The sequence below is a fragment of the Pseudorca crassidens genome, chromosome 7 (genome assembly GCF_039906515.1).
Source record: "Pseudorca crassidens isolate mPseCra1 chromosome 7, mPseCra1.hap1, whole genome shotgun sequence".
Classification (NCBI taxonomy): Eukaryota; Metazoa; Chordata; class Mammalia; order Artiodactyla; family Delphinidae; genus Pseudorca; species Pseudorca crassidens.
The window spans coordinates 3,265,093-3,287,822 of NC_090302.1; the positions used below are offsets into that span (position 1 = coordinate 3,265,093).

A 22,730-nucleotide genomic window follows, 5' to 3' on the forward strand; every position below is an offset into this window, starting at 1 on the left:
CCACCCCCCAAGGGCCCGCCGTCGGGGGAAGTGGAGGGTATTCTTCGGACCCCTGTGAAGTGGGGTCCTGCGGGCCTCCCTGTGCAGGAGAAAGTGTTGTTTTCACCCCGGGCTTAGGACAAGCTTTGTGTTTTCGGAAACAGACAAGACTGCCAGGAGAGCGAGTGTGTCTGGCAGGAGGGGGAAGTGGCTATATTTCTTCAGTGGCAAACCTGGGTGGGAAGCCAGGCAGGGCCACCAACAGGGCCCTGTGACAACACGCCGCCTGTGTGCTCTGCCCTCCCCGCACCAGAGACGTTGAGTAACCTACCGAAGGTCACCCAGCAAAACTGCAGCGCAGCGGGGTTGGTCTGTTGTTGCTGAGAGCCGATGGCCTGTCCTGATGTCGTGGCGGGTGTGACAGTCACGGCAGCCCCTGCATCTCTCTATCCACCTGACCAAGGAAACCAGGCGCATCCCTGGTGGTCCCGATGTACCGGTGGGTGCCTGGCCTTGCTCCAGGCTGCTCGGTTCCCATCGTCCTGCACAGGCCCCGGGGACACCGGAGTCCCCTGGCCTGTGGGGTCTGAAGCCCTGGACCCTTCCAGGAAGAGCCAGCACGAGCTGCTAGCAGGGGCGGTGGCTGCCAGAGCTATATCCTCCCCTGCGTGACTGGTGCACGGCACCCTCCCCCGGGCCAGGCTCTCAAACGTGGGACTGAACTGGTGGGCCCCGCACCCGCCCTGGGCTCACCTGCGGTCCTGGAGCCGGCCGGTGTTCCAGATGGAGGGGTCCGGAGGGTGGGACTGGGGAGCAAGCCAGAGCATCTGCTCTGGGTTCTGCAGGGGAAGGGCCCTCCTCTTGGGTCCTCGAATGGAGGGGATCATGGAAGAGGAGACCTGCCCTGGGGGACGGGGAGCCGGCGAGTTCTGGGCCAGGAGCCAAGTCTGCTTTTAAGCTGTTGAATGTTTCAAGGGGCAGCAAGACCAAGCAAACTGCAAACTGCAGCTTTTCTCCGCGGGATCCCCGGGTGCTGGCAGGGAGAGAACGGCATTGCGTTCAAGTCACGGTCCTGCCGTCTGTCTGCTCTCCTCGGCCGTTTGGAGAGACCCAGTGGTTTACTTAATCCCTGATTCCCTTTTTCCAGGGGCCTGTCTTTTCCACTGACATGGTCTTCCTTGGAATTTAGCTTTCCCGGGGCGGGAACGGGGCCACGGCGGGGGAGGCGCTTTCCCAGCGATCCACGGAGCCGGCCCAGGATGCCTGTCGAGCACAGACTCACCCTCCTTGATGTGAGGGGTGCTGGCGTCAGGGTCTCGAAGGAGAGGGAGCAGTGAGTTGGTGTCAGAGGCCAAGGCTGTGACCTGTGACCCTTGACTCTGGGAACATCCCGTCACTGATCACTTGCCCAGAGCCCCCTGGGGTGCAGGACACTGGTTGGTCTAGAGGCCACAGAGCAGACAGGCGTGCACCTGGGCGACGGGGGTGGTGACGGGCGAGCTGCAGGGCTGGGTAGCACGAGGCGTCCTGTGTCCTGTCCCACCCGGGGACGCGGCTGGAGGAAGCGCTCGTCCTGCCGGTGGCGATGAGCCTGGAGCTGGCTGTGTCGCAGCGTGACCCTCATTTGCACTTTGCTCCCTTTCTGTCTGCCTTCCCGCGGCTTTGTCAGTTTGACCCCAACGTCTCTCTGGAGAGGGGCTGCAGACACTTCCAGAGTGCGCTTTTCCCTTCCTTGGAAGGTGGTGCATTTGCAGGGCCAGTGGGGCCACTCTGGGTTCACATTCGTGTCCATTCAGACACAGGTGGGTACGATGGGGATATGGCCAGAGGGCATCTGCGGGCAGTGAGCAGCTCTGCGGGCTTGTCTGGGGGTGTCTCTGCGCTTCCATCCCCACTGGTTGACAGTTCACAGGCCAGGTGCCCCTCCCTGGGTCCACGGGTGTTTTTCCAGTTGGCGTTGCTGGGTAGACCGGTGCTGGGCATAGGAGGAGCTGGGCTCTGGAGCCAGACCGGGTGGGAAGCGCGGCTCCATCTGGAAAACGGGCCAGTGCGTTCGAGATTGATGCTGAGGTCGGCCTGCTGCGCACACAGCCCCCCATGTTCTCAGAGATCAAGACTCAGAGCGAACCATCAAAGACCCCTAATGAATGCTCTGCCCTGGCATGCAGAGCCGCCGTGGAGGGCCCAGTGTCTGCACGGCAGCTCTCACAGTCGAGGCCGTGCACTCGGACCTTAGTCGGTGGTGTGGAAGCTCCCAGGGCTAAGTCTTGGGTCCAAGTCCCTGAGGGGGCAGCTCAGACCCAGCCTTTCCTACCGCAGACCGCACGTCCTGGGCAGGGCCTGGCTGAGGACCGTGTCCACCCCGGTCCTGGCCCTCTCCTTCGCGTCCATCTGTGCATCGCCCGGGATCACTGTCCTGGTGCGTCAGGCCACGTGAGGCGGCAGCCCTGCGCCCAGCGAAGCAGACCCCAGGGAAGCAGAGGGGCGTGAGTGAGTCAAGGTCAGAGGCCCCTCTGCTTCAGCTCTGCCCACTTCACAGGGACCTTCCCCGACTCCTGGCGAGAACAGAGGTGTTGCGGTCTCCGTGTGTTTCCTGGGACCCCAGAAACACACGTCTCCACTTCGGTCTCTTGAAAAGACAGGAGTTTATTACTTCCTGGTTCTGGAAGCTGGAACTCTGCAGCCTGAAATGGGTGGGGCAGAGCTCCCAGCAGGGGCTCCAGGGGAGGGTCCTTCCCCCCTCTTCCGGCTTGGAGGGCAGTGGGCGTGGCCAGGCCCAGCAGCAGGCGGAGTAATCTGGAGCGGTGCTGCCTCGGGTGGCCTGGCAGGGCAGGGAGGTGCTCCTGGGGAAGCACAAGCCCAGGTGTCCCTGGCTGTGGCCGCATCACTCCCGTCCCTGCTCTGTGCTCACCTGGCCTCTCCTCTCTTCCCCGTGTCTCTGTTCTGTCTGCTTCTTGTAAGGACACAAGTCATTGGGTTCGGGGTCTGTCTCAATCCAGGCTGATTCTCTTCTTGAGACCCGTCACTTCCCTACACCTGTGAAGACCCTGTTTCCTAGTAAGGCCACATTCCCAGGTTCCAGGGGTGAGGATTTGGCCCTGGGGTGGGGGTCCGTACCCAGCCCACTGCCCAGGCCAGCGTGGGGAGGGACTGCTCCCCAGTAATGCCTGCGGGGCACGTGTGGGGAATTAAAAGCGGGCCTCTGGGCATGCATATTTGCTTGTTTTCAAATCGAGGTTTGTCTCGGGCTGCTGAGTTGTGTCTGCGCAAGGAGGCTGGGGGGTAAGCTCTTGCCGGCTGGAGGGGCTAGGGGGCCAGCCCTGTGCACGGCTCCCGGCTTGAATGGGCAGCTGACTGACCAGTGAAGGCAGTGGGCAGGGAGTTTGAAGTGCGTTTTTGTCTCCAGTTCGGGTGCAGGAGAGGCTGGGCTGTGGGCAAGCCGGGGCGAGGACTCCTCCTGGGGCAGGTGGCTGGCAGCCTGTGGGCTGGGGAGGGTGTGACCCCTTAGCAGAGGCTGGTGGGAGCAGGGTGACAGTGAAGGAATCGCATGATCTCACGTTCAGGTCTCCGCCAAGGGCTTTCGCCTGGAATTGCTCCTCGGGTGGGCAGTGATTTTCAGGGGCTGGGGTGCTCTCCTGGGTCGTGCCGGGTGTTCGTGATCTGCGTTGAGCCCAGCAGTGGATGGGGGACCTCTCTACCTGGGCCCGGCAAGGAGGGTTCCAGAGAGACCCCAGAGCATCAGGCAGGCCCTGCTTGGCCCACGTGCTTCGGGACCTGGCTCCTTCTGCTGCCTGGCCCGAGAGGGCTGCAGGTTTGTTCCATGGAAACTGTGAGCAACAGGCCCACGTCCCAACCCGACAGGCTGACGCGGTGCTGGAGGCCGGCCCTGTGGCGTCACGCAGCTTACAGTGGACTCTCTGATCTGTGGGTCCCCAGGGAGGGTGGTGCCCGGTGACCCGCAGGCCGCAGCGGCTCTAGAGGAGGACGCTGGGGACGGACCGGGTCATGCCGGACGAGGGTCAGGCGTTGCTGCCGAAGCTTGTGGGTGCTGAGTCCCGCGGTCTCGCCGGCAGTGGCAGTGGGTGGGATGGGGAGGTGAGGGGAGTGGCCGAGGGGAGCCCACCCACTCGAGCCAGGGAGCTGCCGTTGTGGACGGCTGCAGGGTGAGGGGGTCCTGCCGGTGCGTGGCCTCCTTCTTTACCGCAGCCAGCCGCTGAGGGCAGCCCCGGCCTCACTTACCGTCTGCAGGGCCTTGGGCAATCCCGGGACTCAGCCCGCTCACCCTGAAGGTGGGACTGCCGTGCTTGCGGTGACGATGGACGGCCACAGTGCCTGACCAAGTCCTCAGCCCGCCAGCCAGCACTGGGCGTCCCGCTGCTGTCGGTGATGCTGGTGGAGGGCCCCTGGCGGGCGGGGGGGACACAGGCGTCGCGTGAATTCTCGGGGAGGGAGTTTTCTTCTCAAGATGGTTCTCGTGATAACATGGGTTGTCGTTGCTGTTGTTAGCGCGCTGTGCTATAGGCGGGCGGATTCCGAGACGGGAGGGGGGCCTGACGGTCTGCAGGCTCAGCTGCTGGGAGAGCAGGGGGGATTCGATCCTCACCTGCAAACCTTGGGCGTGGGCCATAGCTGGGCGGCTCTGGGGGTGCAGTGAGACCCTCCTGAGGGGCAGAGGGGAAGGCGCGGAGGGGCTGGCCCCCAGCGCCGTGCCTCCAGGCCTGGAACCCTTGTGACCCCTTCCACCGCCTCCAGGAAAAGAGCCTCCGAGATGGGGGTCAGCGCACGAGGTTGCTGGGTGCCCCCTTCTCGAGGGTGCTCTGGGGTTGGAGGCGGCCGGTGGCGGGGGGACCCGATAACAGTTGTGCAGAGCATTCGTCAGAGGTCTTTGATGGTCTCGATCTCCGAGGACACGGAAAATCCATCTCAGCTCGTTTCTGACTCTGCCGCCGTGGATTTTCCCGGAAGCTCTCAGCTCCGGGAAGCTCAGGTGTGTGTGCGGGCTGTGCTCTTTGGTCTCCTTCACCTGATGAGTCTTCTCAGAGCCCAGGGGTTGTGCATTGTGTTGGCTCCGTAGCACCCGTGGGGAACCTGGAGCCCAGAGACGTAAAGCCACCTGCTCCAGGTCACACAGCAGGGAAGTGCAGGGCTGGATTTGGGGCCCAGGTCTGGAGCATTCCCTGGGTCAGATGGGGGCTGCTGGGTCCCCAGTGTCAGACTTCTGTCCCTGTCCCTTTGGGGGTCTCACCCTCGAGCCTGATGGAGCCCCTGTTTGCTCACTCCCCTCTCGGGGGTGACCCTCCAGCCGGCCCCTGGTTCTCAGTCCTTCCTGAGCTCCAAGGACTATGCGTGTCTCCACTCAAAGTGAGCCCCCTCCCCCCCAGGCCTGGCCCTGCTCACTTTCAACCCGGAATCGCCGTTTTCTCTAGTCTGAGCTGCATTTTCCAGGCCCCTCCAGGCGATGTCTATCCAGCTGCGGCCGGTCCAGAGTCTGTCCACAAGCAGGTCTTTCCAAAAGGTCCAGGGAGTGACCAGGTGGCAGCCGGTACTTGAGGGCACTGCAGTGACTCTTGACCCTCGTGGAGGCCTGGAATTCTACAGATCGATTAATATAAATAATTCTACAAGTTAATTTCCCTGAGCACACACCACCTTCTCCAGAGCCCAGCCCCACTGCTTGCAGTTAATGCTCCCGGGAGGCTGTGTTTGAGGCTACTTCTCAGGGGTTGGGTCGTGAGATTGTCCCCATGAGTCAGCCACACTGTGTCACCCCATCCTTCCCACGTCCAGCAGTGTGTGTTTGCAGTCGAGGTTGCCGGGTCTGGGGCAGAGCCTGGGACCTTGGCCGGCGTTGTGCCGCATGGCCTCAGTGCTTGAAGTGAGGCTGGATTACGGCACAGAGTCTGCTCAGAGCGGGGGTGCTGGCCTGGAGCGTGTGGGGCAGCCTGGGCCTCTAAAATCAACTCCTCCCCACCACTCCCCTGCCTGGCCCCCTGCAGGGAAGTGCGTGTTCTGCATGCAGTGTGAGTCCTTCTCACGGCTGTGGACCTGCAGAAACACCTGCGTGGGGTCTGTCACAAACAATGCCAAGTTTCTCTCGTTGGTTGACAGAATAAGATGCCGCAGAAAGGTCTTTCAGGTTGGGACCGTGTTCTAGAACCAAGGAAGTGAAATTCAGTGAAGGTGACTGTGAATTTCTGCACTTGGGTTCAAAACAAGCAGCTGGCAGGTGCGGGATGGGGAGATGCGGGTGTAGGACACTCCCGTGGAGGAGGTGCAGGGGTCTGTGCGTGGCAAGCCCATTAGCGACCATGGGTGTGATGCGTTCGGAACAGAGGGTGGGATGATCGAGGGGCTGGACGTGCGCAGCGGAGGCTGAATAAGACCTGAGGTCTGCGCCTAGAGTGGGGCGGCAGGATGGAGACGGCGCTGGTGCCTGAGGTAGAGCGTCTCGTCCAGGGGTGTGGGGTGAGGCAGTGGCCAAGTGAGGACCACGGAACAGGGCGTTCACACGTATGAACCTGCAGCATCCACCTCCTCCACCAGGGCCCAGCTCTGAGGCCACTGCCTCAGGATGCCTTCCTTGACCTTGCCAGGCAGAGGAGGTCACCTGGGCGCCTCCTGAGGAACCAGTGAGAGCTTGAGACTTGCAGTCAAGGGCACTGATTTATTTGTCTTGGTGTCAGTAAGCTTATCATAGGGGTGCTAAAAATGCTGGTTGAAAGGGTGAAAGAATGAATAATCAGAGCTGACTGCCTTCAGAGGGAGAGGGTAGTGAGCCTTTGTCAGAGATCCAGGGCTGATGGTGATGGTGGTGATGGCGGTCATGGTGGTCGTGGTGGAGGTGGTGGTGTTGGTGGTGATGGTAATGATGATGGTGATGTTGTTGGTGATGATGACAGCAATGGTAGTGGTGCTGGGATGGGAGTGGGAATGGTAATGGTGGTTATGGTGGTGGTGATGGTGGTGATGATAATGTTGGTGATGTTAGTGTTGGTGATGGTGGTCAGTGGTGGTCCTCGTGGTGATGGTGATGATAATAGTAATGATGGTGATGATGGTGGTGGTGATGGTAGTGATGTTGATGATGGGGATGGGGTGATGGTGGTAATAGTGGTGATGGTGGTGATGATGATGGTGGTGATGATGATGGTGGTGATGGTGGTGGTGGTGGTGGTGGTGGTGGTGATAGGATGGTAATGATGATGAAGATGGTGGTGATGATGGTGGTGGTGATGGTGATGGTGGTGATGGTGGTGGTAATGGTGTGGTGATGGTGGTGATTATGATGTTGATGGTGATGGTGGTGATGATGGTGATGGTGGTGGTGATGGTGATGATAATAGTGATGGTGATGCTGGTGGTGATGGTGGTGGTCATGATGATGACAATGATAGTGATGGTGATGGTAGTGATGTTAATGATGGGGATGGGAGTGATGGTGGTAATAGTGGTGATGGTGGTGATGATGATGATGGTGGTGGTGGTGATGTTTGTGATGGTGATGACGGTGGTGATGGTGGTGGCGATAATGGTGGTGATGGTGGTGGTGGTGATGATGGTGGTGATGGTGATGGTGGTGATGATGGTGGTGATGGTTGTGATGGTGATGTGGTGATGATGGTGATGGTGAGGGTGATGATATTTGTGATGAGGGTGATGGTGATGATGATGGTGATGGTGGTGGTGATGGTGAGGGTGATATTTGTGATGAGGGTGATGGTGGTGATGGTAATGATGGTGTTGGTGATAGTAATGATGGTGGTGATGGTCGTGGTGGTGATGATGGTAATGATGATGATGGTGGTGATGGTGATGGTGGTGATTATGATGATGTTGATGGTGAAGGTGGTGATGATGGTGGTGGTGATGGTGATGATGGTGTTGGTGATGGTAATGAAGGTGGTGATGGTGGTGGTGGTTGTGGTGGTGATGATGGTGATGATGATGGTGATGGTGGTGATAGGATGGTAATGATGATGGTGGTGATGGTCGTGGTGGTAGTGGTGGTGGTGATAGGATGGTAATGATGATGAAGATGGTGGTGATGGTGGTGGTGATGGTGGTGGTGATGGTGGTGATGGTGGTGATTATGATGATGTTGATGGTGAAGGTGGTGATGGTGGTAATTATGATGATGGTGATGGTGGTGGTGATGGTGGTGGTGATGGCAGGGATGGCAGTTGCCACTTTGTCTGGGCCTCACCGGGTGCCAGGCCCGCCGAGCACGCTGTGTGTACCGTCATGCTTAGTCCTTAGTGAGGTAGATCTCGTTCTCCTTTGCAAATGCACACTCAGAGGCCTGGGAAGCTTCAGTGATGTGCTTAAGGCCCCACAGCCTGCAAGGGGCGGAATCCTGCACCCAGGCCACCTGTGTCACTGCCTCACCCCTTCCTGTGGTGGTGCCCAGAGTCGTGCTCCTTCCTCTGTGGAGCTTATCACGACAGATGTGTCCCTGTGCTGCGTGGTCAGTCCAGTGCCTACAGGCTTGCTGCTCTGAAAGTCTGGGGTGGGGGAAGGACGGGACAGCTTCCCTCACGTGCTGCCTAGGCTGGGCTGCTCACCTAAATGTCTGGAGTGAAATATCTAGGGCCGCGTAGCCAGTGGGGAAAGGATGTGAGACCCATGCCCTTTATAGAGTCCGGTGGGCCCGTGAGCCAGCCTGGTCCCTGCCGCTGGCTCTGCTGCCCTGTCCCTTGGTCTGGGGATGAGGTGTCCACTTTCTGAGTTCACTAAGGTGACCCTTTAGTCACTGTGGCTAGTTTCAGGTCTGATGAGGCTGGGACTTGACCATCCCCCCACCATCCCTGCCCCCGGCCCCTTGGTGGAGACTCAGGTGTGGTGCACACCGCCTGCACCAGTGCAGGTGTGAGGAGACACCAGGGGTGGGTGGCGCAGGTGAGAATTGGGCTGGGACCAGTGGTGGCCACATAGTGGGGGGAAGGCCACAGACATGGACCATGGAGGCGGGACCCGGGGGGCAGCAGGAAGTGGCTTCCACCCGCGTGGAGATCTTTCTTTAACGCTCGCTCGCTCACTCACTCACTCACTCACCTGAATGGTGCTTGACTCTTTCTCACGCTGTGGGTGCTGCGAAAATCATAGAAAAAGTGACTTAGACCCCCCTGGCTTGGGTCCTTCCCTTTCCATTGTGTGACTTTTTTTTTTTTTTTTTTTTTGCGGTACGCAGGCCTCTCACTGTTGTGGCCTCTCCCGCTGCGGAGCACAAGCTCCGGATGCGCAGGCTCAGCGGCCATGGCTCACGGGCCCAGCCGCTCCGCGGCATGTGGGATCCTCCCGGACCGGGGCACGAACCCGTGTTCCCTGCATCGACAGGCAGACTCTCAACCCCTGCGCCACCAGGGAAGCCCCATTGTGTGACTTTTGATGAAAAATGTCACAACAAGATGTGAAGTGTGACCTGTTTGGGCCGTGAGAGCTTGAACAGGAAGGGGGACTCGGGAGGGCTTTCATGTGCGAACTCTCCTGGGACATCAGGAAGGTGCCTCATAGAAGCCCCCTGCCCTGTGTCCGCCAGGCTGGTCCCAGTTTCAGACCCACCAGGCTCCCCCGGGGAAGGGAAGCTTTGCAGGGTGAACAAGTGACCATGTGTGCCTGCGTGTCCCTGGTGCTCTGTGCACACGTGTGCCTGCTCTGTGTCACTTGCTGGCAAGTGGACTCAGACGGGGCTGTCCTCACCGGGGGCAGATTTGTGACCAGACCCCTGGCAGCCGAAGGTCGATGCTTCCTTCTTGTTTTTGCTCCGTAGACTGCGCGCTCCTACCCCAACCTGGGACAAGAAGTATCCGTCCGTCCGTCCTCTCAAAAGACCGTGTGTCTCCATTTACGAGGGTGAAGCGCTCTGGCTAAAACCACGGGAAGAGCCAAGTGCGCAGTGGGAGCCCCTCGGGGCCGGTTCGGGTTGGACAGGGAGGGGCCCGTGGTGCGGGGCAGTCCCTGCAGGGCTGGCTTCCCCGGGGGACCCATGGCTGTTTGTTGGAAGGAGGGATGCAAGATTAAATAGCACTGGAGAGAGGAAATGAAAAGCCGGGCGCGTCACTGGAGAGAGCAGCGGCACAGACGCTCCAGGCCGGGAAGCAGGGGCGAGGGCCTCCCTCATCTGGGCAAAGGTGTTTTCTGAGTCCACAGCCCTTAGGGTTGCAAAGCTCTCCAACGAACACTTTGCAGTTTCCTCAGCAGGAGCGCAGCTTGGGTAAAATCTCATTATGGGAAAAGGCAGGACTGGTTCCCTCAGCAGAAGGCCCGGCTCAGCCAGGGACACCTGTGTCCTGTGTGTCCCGATGGCTGGCGCCTCGCGGGCCGCCCGGCCTGTCCTCTGCAGGAAGAGGGACAGCCGCTGGCCACCGGGCGTCAGGGCCGTGTGGGGAGTGGGATGGCCGTGGTGACCGCCGGGCTGGTGCAGAAGCTTCTAGGGGGTCTGTAGAGCTTTACTGACCTGGTGGAGGCAGAGATAAGGCACGTCAATCGAGAACGCCCTGGGCATCGTCGGAGCGAGGGATGCAGTGAAAGCAGTGCGCCTGCTTCTCTGGGCAGGTGACGTGGGCCACCGCAGGGCAGGCTGCTCGGGGCGCCGAGTCTGGGGCTCGGCTTTTAGAGGTAACCTGAGCGATTGCAGGGCGTGGCCTGCGTTGGAGATGTGGAGTCTGGTGTCAGGAGCACCCACGGGGCGGGTGGGGCGGGTGGGGCGGGGACGTGCCCCACAGAGGGCTGCCTGGACGAGGTGACGGTGTCGTTTATGGGAGCTGGAAGCTCTGGTAGATGTGTGTGCGGGACATAGAAGTCGGCTCCAGGGAGCCCCCATTCCGTGCCCTCGTGAGAGTGACCCCCCCCGCCGAGCCTAGTGGGTGCATCTGTGACATGGGGATGAGAGGGAGGAAACGAGGTCCAGCTTCCTCTTGGAGGGGCTGGGGGGTGGTGGGCTGGAATGGGGAAAGGCAGAGGCTTGCGGCGGGCAGTGGGTGCCCGGAAAGCCATCCCGTCGGGTGGCAGGTGGGGCGGGGTGGGCACGTGCAGCCCCGGGCCCTGGGCTGCTGCTGAAGGAGGAGACGGAGCCCCAGCCGCCTGGTGCCCCCCCCGGCACCCTCCGTAGTTCTGCTGCCCGCTCTGGGCTGGGCCGTATGTGACTCGTGGGTCCTGTCGCCCGTGGGAGCCAGGAGGCCCGCCGTCAGGGGCTGGAGCGGGGTACGTGCCCCTGCAGGTCGCAGTGAGAAATGCTGCTGTCGGGGGGCTTGTAGGCTGTGGGAGGGGCAGGGTGGGTGGCAGTCAGTCAGCAGCTCCCCATGCAGGGTGCACACCCACTGCTCCAGGCTCTGCGGGGCTCAGAGGGCAAGGCTCCGGGCAGGGTGGGGCGAAAGCGGTGGGGAGAAGTGCGCCTGGGCTGGCAACCGTGCAGGGGGGTCACGGCCTCATCCGTATCACGGTGGGGATTTCGGGGAGCAGAGATAGCACAGTGGGGACCCTCGGTGAGCGCTCGCTGCATCATGGATGAGGGGACCAAGGCCCTGGTCAAGTGTAAGACAGCACGGATGCTGTGGGGTAAGGAGATACACAGTGGGACCTTCCTGGTTCTGGAAAGTTCTTCCACCCCACGGCCTCCGTTTCCCCATCTGTAAAGTGGCGGTTGCAGTGAGGCTCAGGAGGGATTTGTGGGGGGCACCCAGCAGTGGCCAGGCAGACTTTGGACCCCCGTCACGGCGTCACAGTTCCCCGGACTCGGAGCCCTTGGGGCTGAGCTGCTGTTGAGGCTGGCAGGACCCACCCCTGCTGACCTCAGGTTCCATCTGTAAAATGAGACGGTTTTACTATATGAAGGATTTTGACTTTCTGAGGAAGCCCGTAAACCCTTTCCTAACTAACATCCCTCTGGGGCGGCCTGATGTGTACAACCTGCTAGGACCCAGGCCCCTCTACGGAACCCTTTTTGAGAAGCCCTGGCCAGGCCAAGCTCCAGGTCCCCACGTCCCAAGGGACCTGCGAGGGGCCGGAGGCGGGAGGCAGGACGTCCCGGGAGGTCAGCGAGGGCGGGGCGGCTCGGCGAGTGGGGACCTTCCCGCTGGTGCTCCCTGGGCTCCGAGGGGCTGCAGCTGGGCTCCGGCATCTCCCACCAGCAGCCGCTGTGAAGGCCGCACCAGGGCAGGGGCTCCGTGACGGGCCTCCGGGTCTGGAGTTTGGAGCTTGGTTTCCCATCCCCCGAGGCATCGTGAAAATGGTCTCAAGACGCAGTCATAAAGCTGTGATCACTCATTGCACGTCTGAAGGGCAACATGCACCCCTTAGGGCAGCCGGGGGGCACGACGTCTCCAAGTCGCCGGGTGGTGCTGCCGGAAGCCCTGTGTTGAGAAGGATTCTGAGTTGCCTCTGGTCTCAATGAGACAAAGCACAGCGGGAGACGGGGTCTCTGGGAGGGGCACGCGAGGTGTTCCATGTCCCCAGCCTGAAGCGCAGACTCGAATAATTCCAGTTCTGGCTCCCAGCCTCCCTCGACGGCAGAGGCTCTATTTTGATTTTCCAAACTTCTGGCAGAGCCCTTCTCCTGGACCACCCGAGGGTGGAGGAGGGCAGGGGAGCCCCAGGTTTCCTTTGGCTAAATGGGGAGCCCAGGGGCTGCGTCCTGTCTGGGGTCGCCGGCCACCAGGACAGTCGCCCACATGCCCCCTTGCTGCAGAGAGAAATTGGTTGGCTCTGATCGGATGCCGCAGAAGGGGCAGAGGAGTTCCTGAGGCCTCACGGGGGATGGAAGGAGGGGTACTCTCGGGGTGCAGAGCAGCGGCTGCCTTTGACCCAAATGTAAGATCAGAGCTTGTCTGAAGACGTAAGGGGCCGCTCTAGGACCTGGCTGCCCCCACCATGACCAGAGCCTTAGGGATCCCCGATCCCAGGCCCTGCCCCCGAGCCCTTTAGGGCAGTGTCTGAGGGGCCCGGGTTCCTCGGGAGCCCCCGCTGGTGTGGGGCGGGGGGAGACAGGACTTCCCTCTGCCCTGGAGGCCTCAGGGTATTCATGAGGTGTCAAGGTCATGGCTTTCAGGGCCCCAGGACACCTCATCCAGGGCCGCCCAGCGTCCCCCTGTGCCCCCAGTACCCCATCAGTGCTTTGGGGTCCAGGAACCATCCTGCCTCTGGTCAGAACTCCCGAGGGAGGCCGAGGTCCTCCCTCGCTTCACGCAGCCCTGGTGTTTCCCGTGAGGCCGGGGAGGTGTCTCCTTGGCTCGTGCAAGGTGGGTTTGACCGCTGTTCCCTGACCCGCAGCTTTGCCTCCCAGCCCTCAGTGGGGTCTGCTGCTGGGGGCTGGGGGCAGCGTCCTGAAGCCCCCTCCCCACCCTGCCCTGCCCTCGGGAGGTGACGCCCCTGGGTGGTTTGGGAGCAGGGGAGCCACCTGCTCCGTCTGGGAGCCTAGAGGCAGAGCCAGTGCCACATCTGTCACCCCAGGGTCCTGCCCCAAAGCTCCTGGCCCCGATGGGGTGCCCGGGGATGTGAGCCCCTCCCTGTGTGCGGGAAGAGGTCGGGGGAGGGCTGGAGGGAGCTCTGGGTGAGGATCCGGGTGCAGAGCTTCTGGGGGGCTTCGCAGCCATGCCTCAGTTTCCCCTTCTCCATAGTGGGTGGGGGACAGTAGACCCCTGCCCTCTGAGGGACACGCCCACAGAACAAACAGGCATGTTGTTTTGGTGTGAAAACCCACTTGAGGATTTGGCGGGAAGAATGATTTTCAACACGTGTGGGCACTTGCAGGGGAGGGTGGGTGCTGGAGACGAAGGGGGCCTTCTGCCGGCAGGGCCCTCGACGAACCACGTGGTCACTGCTGCAGCCTGGGGCACGGGTGGGCAGGCGGGGAAGCAGGCCTGCCCGAGGGCCGGGTCGGCAGGCACATTCCGGAGCCTGGGCTGAGTGCTGGGAAGCACCTCCGCTCCGGCTGGGCCTGTTTGTGGGAGTGGATGCCGCGCCCTTGGCTTTGCTCGTCGCCCCGTGCGGGGCCTGCGAGGCCTGGCACTGGGCCGGACACCTTGTGATACAGGGACACAGAGATGCACCGGCCGCGGCCGCCACCCGGGGACCTGGGCCTTCCGGGGAGGCAGGCCCTCCGCCGGGCCACTGTGATGAGTGTGCTGGCGGCTCCTTCGAGGGCCGCACCCCCTGCCCGGGGTCACAGCTGCCCCCCAAATGCCCCGAGCCTGTTCTTTTTTCCAGTAACCGCATTTGGAGAGCGTATATTCAGATGTCAAGCTGCCAGTCCGTAGGGAGAAATACTTTATTTGAATTGGATGAAATTTGAACTAGAAGTCATGTTGTTCAATAAAAACGTGTGGTTTTGATTCACTGGGCCTGTTGTATGGTTCCTGTGTGCTGGAGAGTTTAAAACGTGGGCCGGGAGCCTCTGACATCCAAAGGGAGAGAGAAGGGGTGGCTGAGCGAGGGGGTGGGTGCCGGGTGGGGGGCGCCCCTCTCCTGCTCTGCCCCCGTGACAGCCCCACAGGCTGCTCACCCTGCATGCCCACTCCTCCCACTGGCAGGAAGGCAGAGGGGCTGCAGACTGAGCCCCGGCGGCCTGCGGCCAGGCTGTGGTCGGTGACACTGACGGTGAGGGTCCGTCTGTGTTCCGGAGACAGTGCTGGACGTCGGGGTGGGGGGGCCACGCTCCACCCCTCCGAGCCCCCTGCGTGGAGACGGGCTGCTGGGGGTAGTTCTGAGTCCTCGCTCGTCAGGGGGCGGTTTCAAACCCGGGTTGGGGGGCCGCGTATTTGGAACTGTGCCTCAGGGATCGGGTAGGAATGGGCCTTTGCTGGACTCCAGGACTGTCACCCCGTCTCTAGGTCGGGTTACCCATAGAGCCTTTGGGAAGCCACGGAGAGCGAGGGTCCTGTCCCCAGAGCTGTGCGCACGGCCGGCACCTTGCTTCACAGATCCCAGAGGCCATCCGTGGACCCACGCTTAGTGACTTTGGGTGACACATCACCCCCGCCCTGCCATGGTCCAGCGATGAGAGGCCACATCTGGCCCCTGCCTGGGGGCCCGCCTCTCTCTCCTCCTGGGGTCTGGCACAGAGAAGGGCCTCGCGCACCTTCACCAAATGACCAGCAGGGAGGGTGCGGCTTCCTTGCCTGGGCCTGTGGTTCTGACATGTGCAGATGGGCGCCGCGTTCTTGCTCCGCCCGTGGCCCCGCCCTTCAGGAGTGCTGCGAGCCTTTGGCTGGATCCTGGCAGAGCAGAGGCTCAGCAGCAGGGGCAGCCTCAGGCTTCTGGTCAGAAGGGGGCAGTGGGACTGGCACAGGAATCGATGGAAATCTGATGAATACGCGGTCCGGGTGTGATGGGGTCTTACCCGTTGGGCACAGGGCAAGCCCAAGGTGTTAGGCAGGGTGTGGGCACCCCTAGGCAGTGGTTCTGGGCCGTGCGTGCATCCGCCACGTGTGGTGCAGTAGCTCGCACTTAGTAGGTGCTCAGTAATGACTATTGAATGAGTGGATGGATGGACGGAGAGGATGGATGGTCCGTGCACGGATGGGTGGGTGGGTAGATGGGCGGGTGGATGGATGAGTGGTGGATGGTGGATGGATGGATGTGTGGATGGATGGATGGATGGGTGGGGGATGGGTGGATGGATGTGTGGGTCGGTGGATAGGTGCATGGATAGGTGCATGGATAGGTGGATGGATGGATGGATGGATGGGTGGGTGGGCGGGTGGGTAGATGGGTGCATGGATGGGTAGATGGATGGGTGGGTGGATGGATGGATGGGTGGATGGATGGGTGGATGGATGGGTGGGTGGGTAGGTGGATGGATGGGTGGGTAGATGACTGGATGGATGGGTGGCTGGGTGGATGGATGGGTGGGTGGATGGATGGATGGGTGGGTGGATGGATGGATTCATGGGCAGATGGATGGGTAGATAGGTGTATGGATGGGTGGATAGGTGGATGGGTGGGTGGGTGGATGGATGGGTGGATGGATGGGTGGCTGGCTGGATGGGTGGGTAGGTGGATGGATGGGTGGGTAGATGACTGGATGGATGGGTGCCTGGGTGGATGGGTGGGTGGGTGGATGGATCAGTAATGCCTGGATGGCCGGGTCGGTTGGATGGCTCTTGGAGGTAGCAGCTCCCCCAGAGGAGGCCTGGCCCCGAGGACAAGCTCTCAGGCATCAGGCAGTTCTCCTGGGTCCCCACGTGGGTGCCCTCTGTGCTGCCTGTTCAGGCTTTTCGTCCTCTTCCAGGGAGACATCCAGCAGCTGCTCTTCGTCTCGGACCACCGGGCAGCTTACGACTACTGTGAGCACTACAGCCCTGACTGTGACACTGCGGTCCCCGACAAGCCCCAGTCTCAGGACCCCAATCCCGATGAATATGTGAGTCCTGGTGGGAGCCGTGGGCAGACCGTCTCGGGGTGCTGGGCGTGGAGGGACACAGAAGCTGTGGGACTCCCGTTTGAAGCAAACGCACTGGGTGAGACTATAATTGATCCCCGGGGCAAGGTGGACTCCTGACTCACTTTACGAAGGGTTCTGTGCTCCCAAAGCAATGGAGTCAAAAAGGACGTTGGTAAAGAATCTTTCACCCAAGTTTCTGGGGGAAGAGAGCCATGCGCCCCCTGGACCAACACCTGGGTGGGGTGCCGTGAGCGGAAACGCCACAGGTGCCCCCGGCGGGCCGTCTGGAGCTGGCCAGGCAGGAGGGGCTCAGGGCTGTCGGAGCGGATGATGGTCCCCTCTGACCCCTAGGGCGGCAGCTACTCTGAGGGGCAGCCTCGGCCCGAGAGTTTCAGGAGCGTGTCCAACACCACTGTCCTCTGGCCGTGACCCGCGTGTCAGTGGGTCAGCCTTTCCCATCCACCCGCCCTCACGCCCCAGCAGCACCTCCGTTAGTTGGATTTGCAGTTCTTTGTACCGTTTCCAAATGAGAATCCTCTCCCATCCCCTGCGCAGGGTGGACTCCTGTTTCTTTTAAGTAAAATTCAGTCCTGCTCTCTATTTTTTCTGTGAGCTTCCCTTCTTTCACGAGCAGTCGGAAGAGAAGGAGGGGGGGACCCCATGAAGCTGTGGAGTCCTGGGCTAGGCATGTCTTTCCCACCCCGAGAACGGGGTTGGCAGTGCCCCCAGCTGGCTTGCTGCAGCCGAGGCCTCCTGGCCACGCCTCACCCTCCCCATGCCCGACACAGAAATGGGTCTGAGGGTGAGACCGTCTCTGTCGCTGTGAAGTCCCTCCCGTGAGGCCTGGGCCTTCGGTGAAGGTCGGGGGGGCCCTCGGTTTGGGTGGGTGCCAAAGGGTCAGAACGTTTGGACCTTTTAGGGCTCATCTCTCTTTGAAGGCCACCGGGGGTCCCCGTTTCCTTCCCTGGACTCCTCGTGGGGCTGGCTCTGCTCCCCCAGGGGATGGAGGGGGAAGACTCCTTTCAGGGCCCACGGGGTTGGTGCCTGGAGCTGGGCACGACTTTTGGGGGTCCGATCTTCCCAGTTGAGCCCACGAGGGAGGGAGATGGCGGGCTGGTATCTCGGGGTGGGGAGCCCGCACCCTCCTCACGTGGCCCTATTTGCTCTCAGTACCCGGAAGGAGAGGGTGAAGGAGACACCTATTACTACGAGTACCCCTACTATGAGGACACGGACGACCTGGGCAAGGAGCCCACCCCCACCAAGACACCAGTGGAAGCAGCTCGAGAGACCACAGAGGTGGCCGAGGTCTGGCCGGGCGGCTGCTGGTCCCTGGAGGCCGTGGTTGGCGGGGGGGCCGGGGGCGCCGTGGCGAACATGGGGGCCGTTTGGAGATGCGTGGAGAGCAGGGGCGGTGGGCGGGGCTTGGCAGGAAAACGGGGGACCAGGGACTGTATGTGCTTTCTCCTCACGGGGAGTGTGGGGCAGAGGGCCTTCCGTGGTGCGGGGGACACCAGGGGACATGGATGTGATGGAATCCAGTCCCCTCCCCAACGGGTGTCCGGGACACTGGCCCATAAGGCTCTAAGAGTCTGGAATGTTCTCTTACTTTTTTTTCTTTGGTCACCACGTGGCTTGTGGGATCTTAGTTCCCCGACCAGGGATTGAACAGGTGCCCTCGGCAGTGAGAGCGCAGAGTCCTAACCACTGGACCCCCAGGGAATTCTCTGTTCTCTTACTTCTTAAAAAAAATTTGAGATATAGTTCACCCTGTCCAAGTGCATGACCGCGGGGTTTAGCCGTGCACAGCACTTCCGCGGGCTGGTCTCCCCCGGCCTGAGGGAACCTCTGCGCCCCGATCCATAGGGGCCGGTTGGTTGATGGGCCAGCCTCCCTCTCAAGCCGCAGAGGAAAGCTCCGACCCGGTCCTCGCTGCGCCGGCCGCACCCCTAACGCTGCGTGTCTCTGCCCGGCTCCCAGGAGCTGACCCAGCCCCCCACGGAAGCCCCTCCGGTGCCCGACACCAGCGAGGGGGCCGGGAAGGAGGAGGACCCCGGCATCGGGGACTACGAGTACGTGCCCAGCGAGGACTACTACACCCCACCCCCTTACGAGGACTTCAGCTATGGTGAAGGCATCGAGAGCCCCGACGAGAGCCCCGACCGGTCCCCCGACCAGGGCGCCCGGGCCGAAGTTCCCACCAGCACGGTCCTCACCTCCAATGCCTCTAACGTAATTGCCTTCCCAGCGAGTGGGCTTGGTCCAGGGGAGGGGGCTGGACCCCGGGCTCTTCCTTCTCTACTCCTCACTTCGCTGTCCTGGGGCAGCTGCCCTCCCCCTGCCCACCACAACTGGCCCTGCAGCCCTTTGCAGCCAGGCCGTTCTAAGTGATGGCCGAGGATGCCCGGTGAGTTTGCCGTCACTGCCTTGCTGGTGCATCTCAGTGTTGTCAGTTTTTCATCAGCAAAATGGGTGGAATGAGCCCCGCCCTCCGGGTCTCTTGGGGTTCGGCGGTGACGGATGAGGACATGCGTGTTCACAGACAGTGTTCCTGTCTGGGGCCCGGGTGAGGGCAGGCCAGACAGGTACATGAGCTGGGGGTCTGGACAAGCAGACCAGACATGAGGCCCGGTAGGACCATGGGCTTTCCCATCAGGCCGACCTGACTTGAAGTCTCTGCCAGTGGCCTTGGAAAGTGATATCCCCTCTCTCAAAATCAGTGATCTCATTTACAACCTGGCACCAGTGTTCCCTGCCTCTTGGGGCTGTTGCCACGTCTTCAGACTGGAGAGGAGTTGAGCTCAGCCCATGGTCCATAGGGAGTGCTTAAACACAACCATCATGTGATGCTGAATTCTTGATGGCCACAGAGCAGACACACGGGGTTCTGATGGGTCCAGACCCCTCTGGCAGCGGGCATGGGATTAGGAGCTTGTTACCCCGAGACCCTGGGCCTTGGGTGGAGCCCCTGGCGGCCCCAGGTTCCCCAAGTACACGGTGCAGCCTGGGGCCACGTGCCCGTCCTTCTGCAGCCCTGATTTGCCACGGGGTCTCGGGGGCTTTGGGGTGAGTCTCCCCGTCGTGAGAGGGAGACGATGACTCCCAACAAGTGAAACCCCAGGCTACCTGTGTTCTGTGACCTCGGAATGCCACGGTGCTTGGAGTCCGGGGGCTGGGGGCCTGTGCGTGTCCGTTCCTCTGGGTGACCCTGCCGCCTTCCCTCTCAGCCGGATCCGCCTCCGGAGGAGGGGATGGACGACTTGGAGGGAGAGTTCACAGAAGAAACCATCAGGAACCTGGACGAGAACTACTACGACCCTTACTACGACCCCACCATCTCCCCGTCGGAGATCGGGCCGGGCATGCCCGCCAACCAGGACACCATCTACGAAGGGGTGAGTGGCTAGGGAGGGTGCCTCCCCGGGCCCTTGCGGGGGACCCCCTGCTTCACCAGCCGTATGGATTTGGTGTAATCTGTACCTTCTTTCTGTTCTCCCTCTCCTCTCTCTGCATCTTACAAACCTCAGATCGGACCACGGGGCGAGAAAGGTCAAAAGGGAGAACCTGCCATCGTCGAGCCAGTAAGACACTTTCTTATTGTCGCCCCGAAACGGCGGGGTGGTGGGTCGAAGCTGGGGGCACGTGGTGGGTTAAGTAGGATGTGGCTGGACCTGTGGGACCCCTGCGCCTCTATGCCTGGGGCTACCACGAGGAGCTGCGTGACCTCGTGGATGCCACACGCTGCTTGGAAAAGCGCCTGGGCGGGGGTAAGGTTCTGGACCTCGAATGAGGTGGCGGCCGCCTGGGATTCGAATGGGTCAGGACCCTTTGTGCCGCACGCTTAGGATCCGGGCACACCACTGTGTGTCGATTTCTCCTTGTTAAAAGACTCGGCTTCTGGGAAGGAGGGAGCTCCCCTGGAGGGCAGAGGGGGTTAGCAGGCTGAGTGTGGCCGCCGGTCTGGAGCAGGGAGAGTTAGCCACGGACCCAGCTCTCCACGCAGGCTGTGCAGGCATGTGGCTGCAGCTGGTGGAACAGGGAAGCCTGGCTGTCAGCCACGCCGAGGGGATTTAATAAAACAGCTCTGCCCTGAAACTCCCACTGAGTGAAACTTCACTGTGCTGGGCTGGGGGCGAGTTAAACAAAATGACTGTTGAGAACGTCTTAACCTTGGGATCAGAGGGAAGAGGGTCCCACGTGCACCTCGTGGGGCGGTGGGTGTCGGCAGGGGCCCCACTCTGCGTTGGCATGTCCTCTGCCCTCAGGGAGCCGTGCCTGGCCGGGGAGCACCAGGGTCCACCCTGTGGCCTTTGGGCTGCCGAGGTCCAGGCGCTGAGTCGGGGCGGGCAAGGTGCCAGGTGATCAGCCGGGTGGGGGAGGGGTGCCCTGCAGCTGCACGTGGTGGGTGTGGCATCATGGGCTGGGAAGCAGCTCTAAGAGTGGGGAGGGGCTGGCTGCCAAGGTCCACCCCTGCCACGTCCTCCAAGAGCCAGAGGGAGGAGGCCAGTGTCCTGCACTCGACGGCTCACGAGGCTGGGGCCAGGCTCCAGCTTCCTCTACTGCCAGGACTCGGTTGCCCCACGTGGAGGCTCCAGGACGCTTCCGATCTTGAGACTTCCGGGACGGAGGACTGAGGGACCCCCATCCTCCCGTGGGACTTCCGGGACGGAGGACTGAGGGACCCCCATCCTCCCGTGGGACTTCCGGGACGGAGGACTGAGGGACCCCTATCCTCCCGTGGGACTTCCAGGACGGAGGACTGAGGTGACCCCCATCCTCCTGTGGGGACGGAGGACTGAGGGACCCCCATCCTCCCGTGGGACTTCCGGGACGGAGGACTGAGGTGACCCCCATCCTCCCGTGGGACTGGGAAGGTTCTTTTGGAACCTCATCCCCCTTAGAGGCACCTGAAGCCCGTGGCTGGGGCATCAGGACGGGGGGACTAGATGACTGTCCTGCTCTGTGCCTCCTGCCCCGCCCCCCAGGGCATGTCCCAGGGATGGGCGCCTCCGCTCCCACTGGGCTGTGGCCGCTGGGCACACACACCTGTTCTCGGGCTGAGAACATTCCTTTCCCGGTGCTCCCCAAGGGTCCAAGGGAGTCAGGGCTTGTCTGGGGCCGGAAGATGGGGATGCAGAGGAAGTGGGCAGAGGGGCCGAAGGGGGACACCAGCACCAGGCGGCTCCTTGCTCGGCGACATGTAAACCCCTCACACCAAGTCCAGACTCGGAGGAAGGCGACCCTCAGGGAAGAGCAGTGCGGCCAGTGGTGCCGCCTCAAGACACAGGCTGCCGGGGACCCGCGCCAGCCCTTGAGGGGCTGTGCCAGAAGGTGGACCACACCCAGTGTGACTTCCCTGTGGTCCAGCTGTGTGCAGACCACGGTCCAGATGGCTTTGGTCCCCGGTGGACTTGCCGCCGACTCGGGTGCCTTCCGTGGTGTCCCCATCGCTTTGGTGAAAGGGGCATCTTGCCTGGGAAGAGGAGAACCCTCGGGCAGGCGGGGGCCAGGCTCTGTGGAGTCCTGGGTTTGGTCCTGGCTCTGGGAAGGCCTGGCCGGCACCTCAGTCAGGACAAGCTTCCTTTTCACATATCCCTCAGACCGGGCTGCCCCTGTGTGAGAGCCATAGCGTCCCAGGTCCAGGTGGAGGCGGGTGAGAGTGGATGAGGCGTCCAGTGGCCAGGCTCTACCAGGCTCCACCAGCGAGGGTGGGCCGGGGCGTCCAGTGGCCAGGATCCACCAGGCTCCACCGGCGAGGGTGGGCCGGGGGAACAGGCTGAGCAAATAGAAGCGGCCCAACACAGATAGCATGTCTCCAGCAAATGCATTTCATCTTTGTTCGGGGAGAAATGAGTCATCTGGATAAAGTTAGGGAAGGATGCCCTCCCCTCTGGCTCCAGCGTTTGCTCCCGCCCAGCCCCCAGCCTGTTCGGAGTGTCCGAGGGACCGAGGCCGGTCTCCCTGGAGACATCATGGAAACTGTTGGAATTTCTCAACCCGGAGCATCACCAGATGTCCTCAAAGTCTTAGCTCCCTATAAACAGATGGCCGAGTCCTGGACCACGGCCGACGTGGTCTTGCCTCGGCCGCGCAGGCGTCACGGCCCGTGAAGGTTGGGTGGCCGTTTCCTCTCCCCAGCCTGCCCCAGCGACCTCCTTCTGGGGAGCGTGGCTGACTGTCCATGGGGCTCTGGGAACCAGCTCCTTCTCTTTGCATCCATCCATCCCGGGTACACAGGGGCAGACCTGGTACCCTGTGTCGTGGGTCAGCGACACCAGCGGCTCCTCGACAGGACAGGAGTCCCTCAGCCGAGCGGATTCAGGCCAGTCAGATCTGGTGCTCCTGGCTGCCCTGGGACCTCAGGGAGCCAGGCATC

The 22,730-nt window shown here is 61.8% G+C and overlaps 1 protein-coding gene across 3 annotated transcripts in view; it reads left to right on the plus strand.

Annotated features, from left to right (window-relative positions):
• Nucleotides 1-22,730, plus strand: part of COL5A1 (collagen type V alpha 1 chain) — a 155,072-nt gene that overhangs the window by 50,824 nt on the left and 81,518 nt on the right. For 2 of the 3 annotated variants that reach the window (XM_067742804.1, XM_067742803.1), the window contains exons 5-9: nucleotides 16,202-16,333; nucleotides 17,525-17,662; nucleotides 18,335-18,586; nucleotides 19,582-19,749; nucleotides 19,882-19,935. In XM_067742804.1, the coding sequence (XP_067598905.1) occupies nucleotides 16,202-16,333; nucleotides 17,525-17,662; nucleotides 18,335-18,586; nucleotides 19,582-19,749; nucleotides 19,882-19,935 (744 nt within the window). The remainder of the gene's footprint in view (nucleotides 1-16,201; nucleotides 16,334-17,524; nucleotides 17,663-18,334; nucleotides 18,587-19,581; nucleotides 19,750-19,881; nucleotides 19,936-22,730) is intronic. The other variant, XM_067742805.1, reaches the window with a different exon arrangement.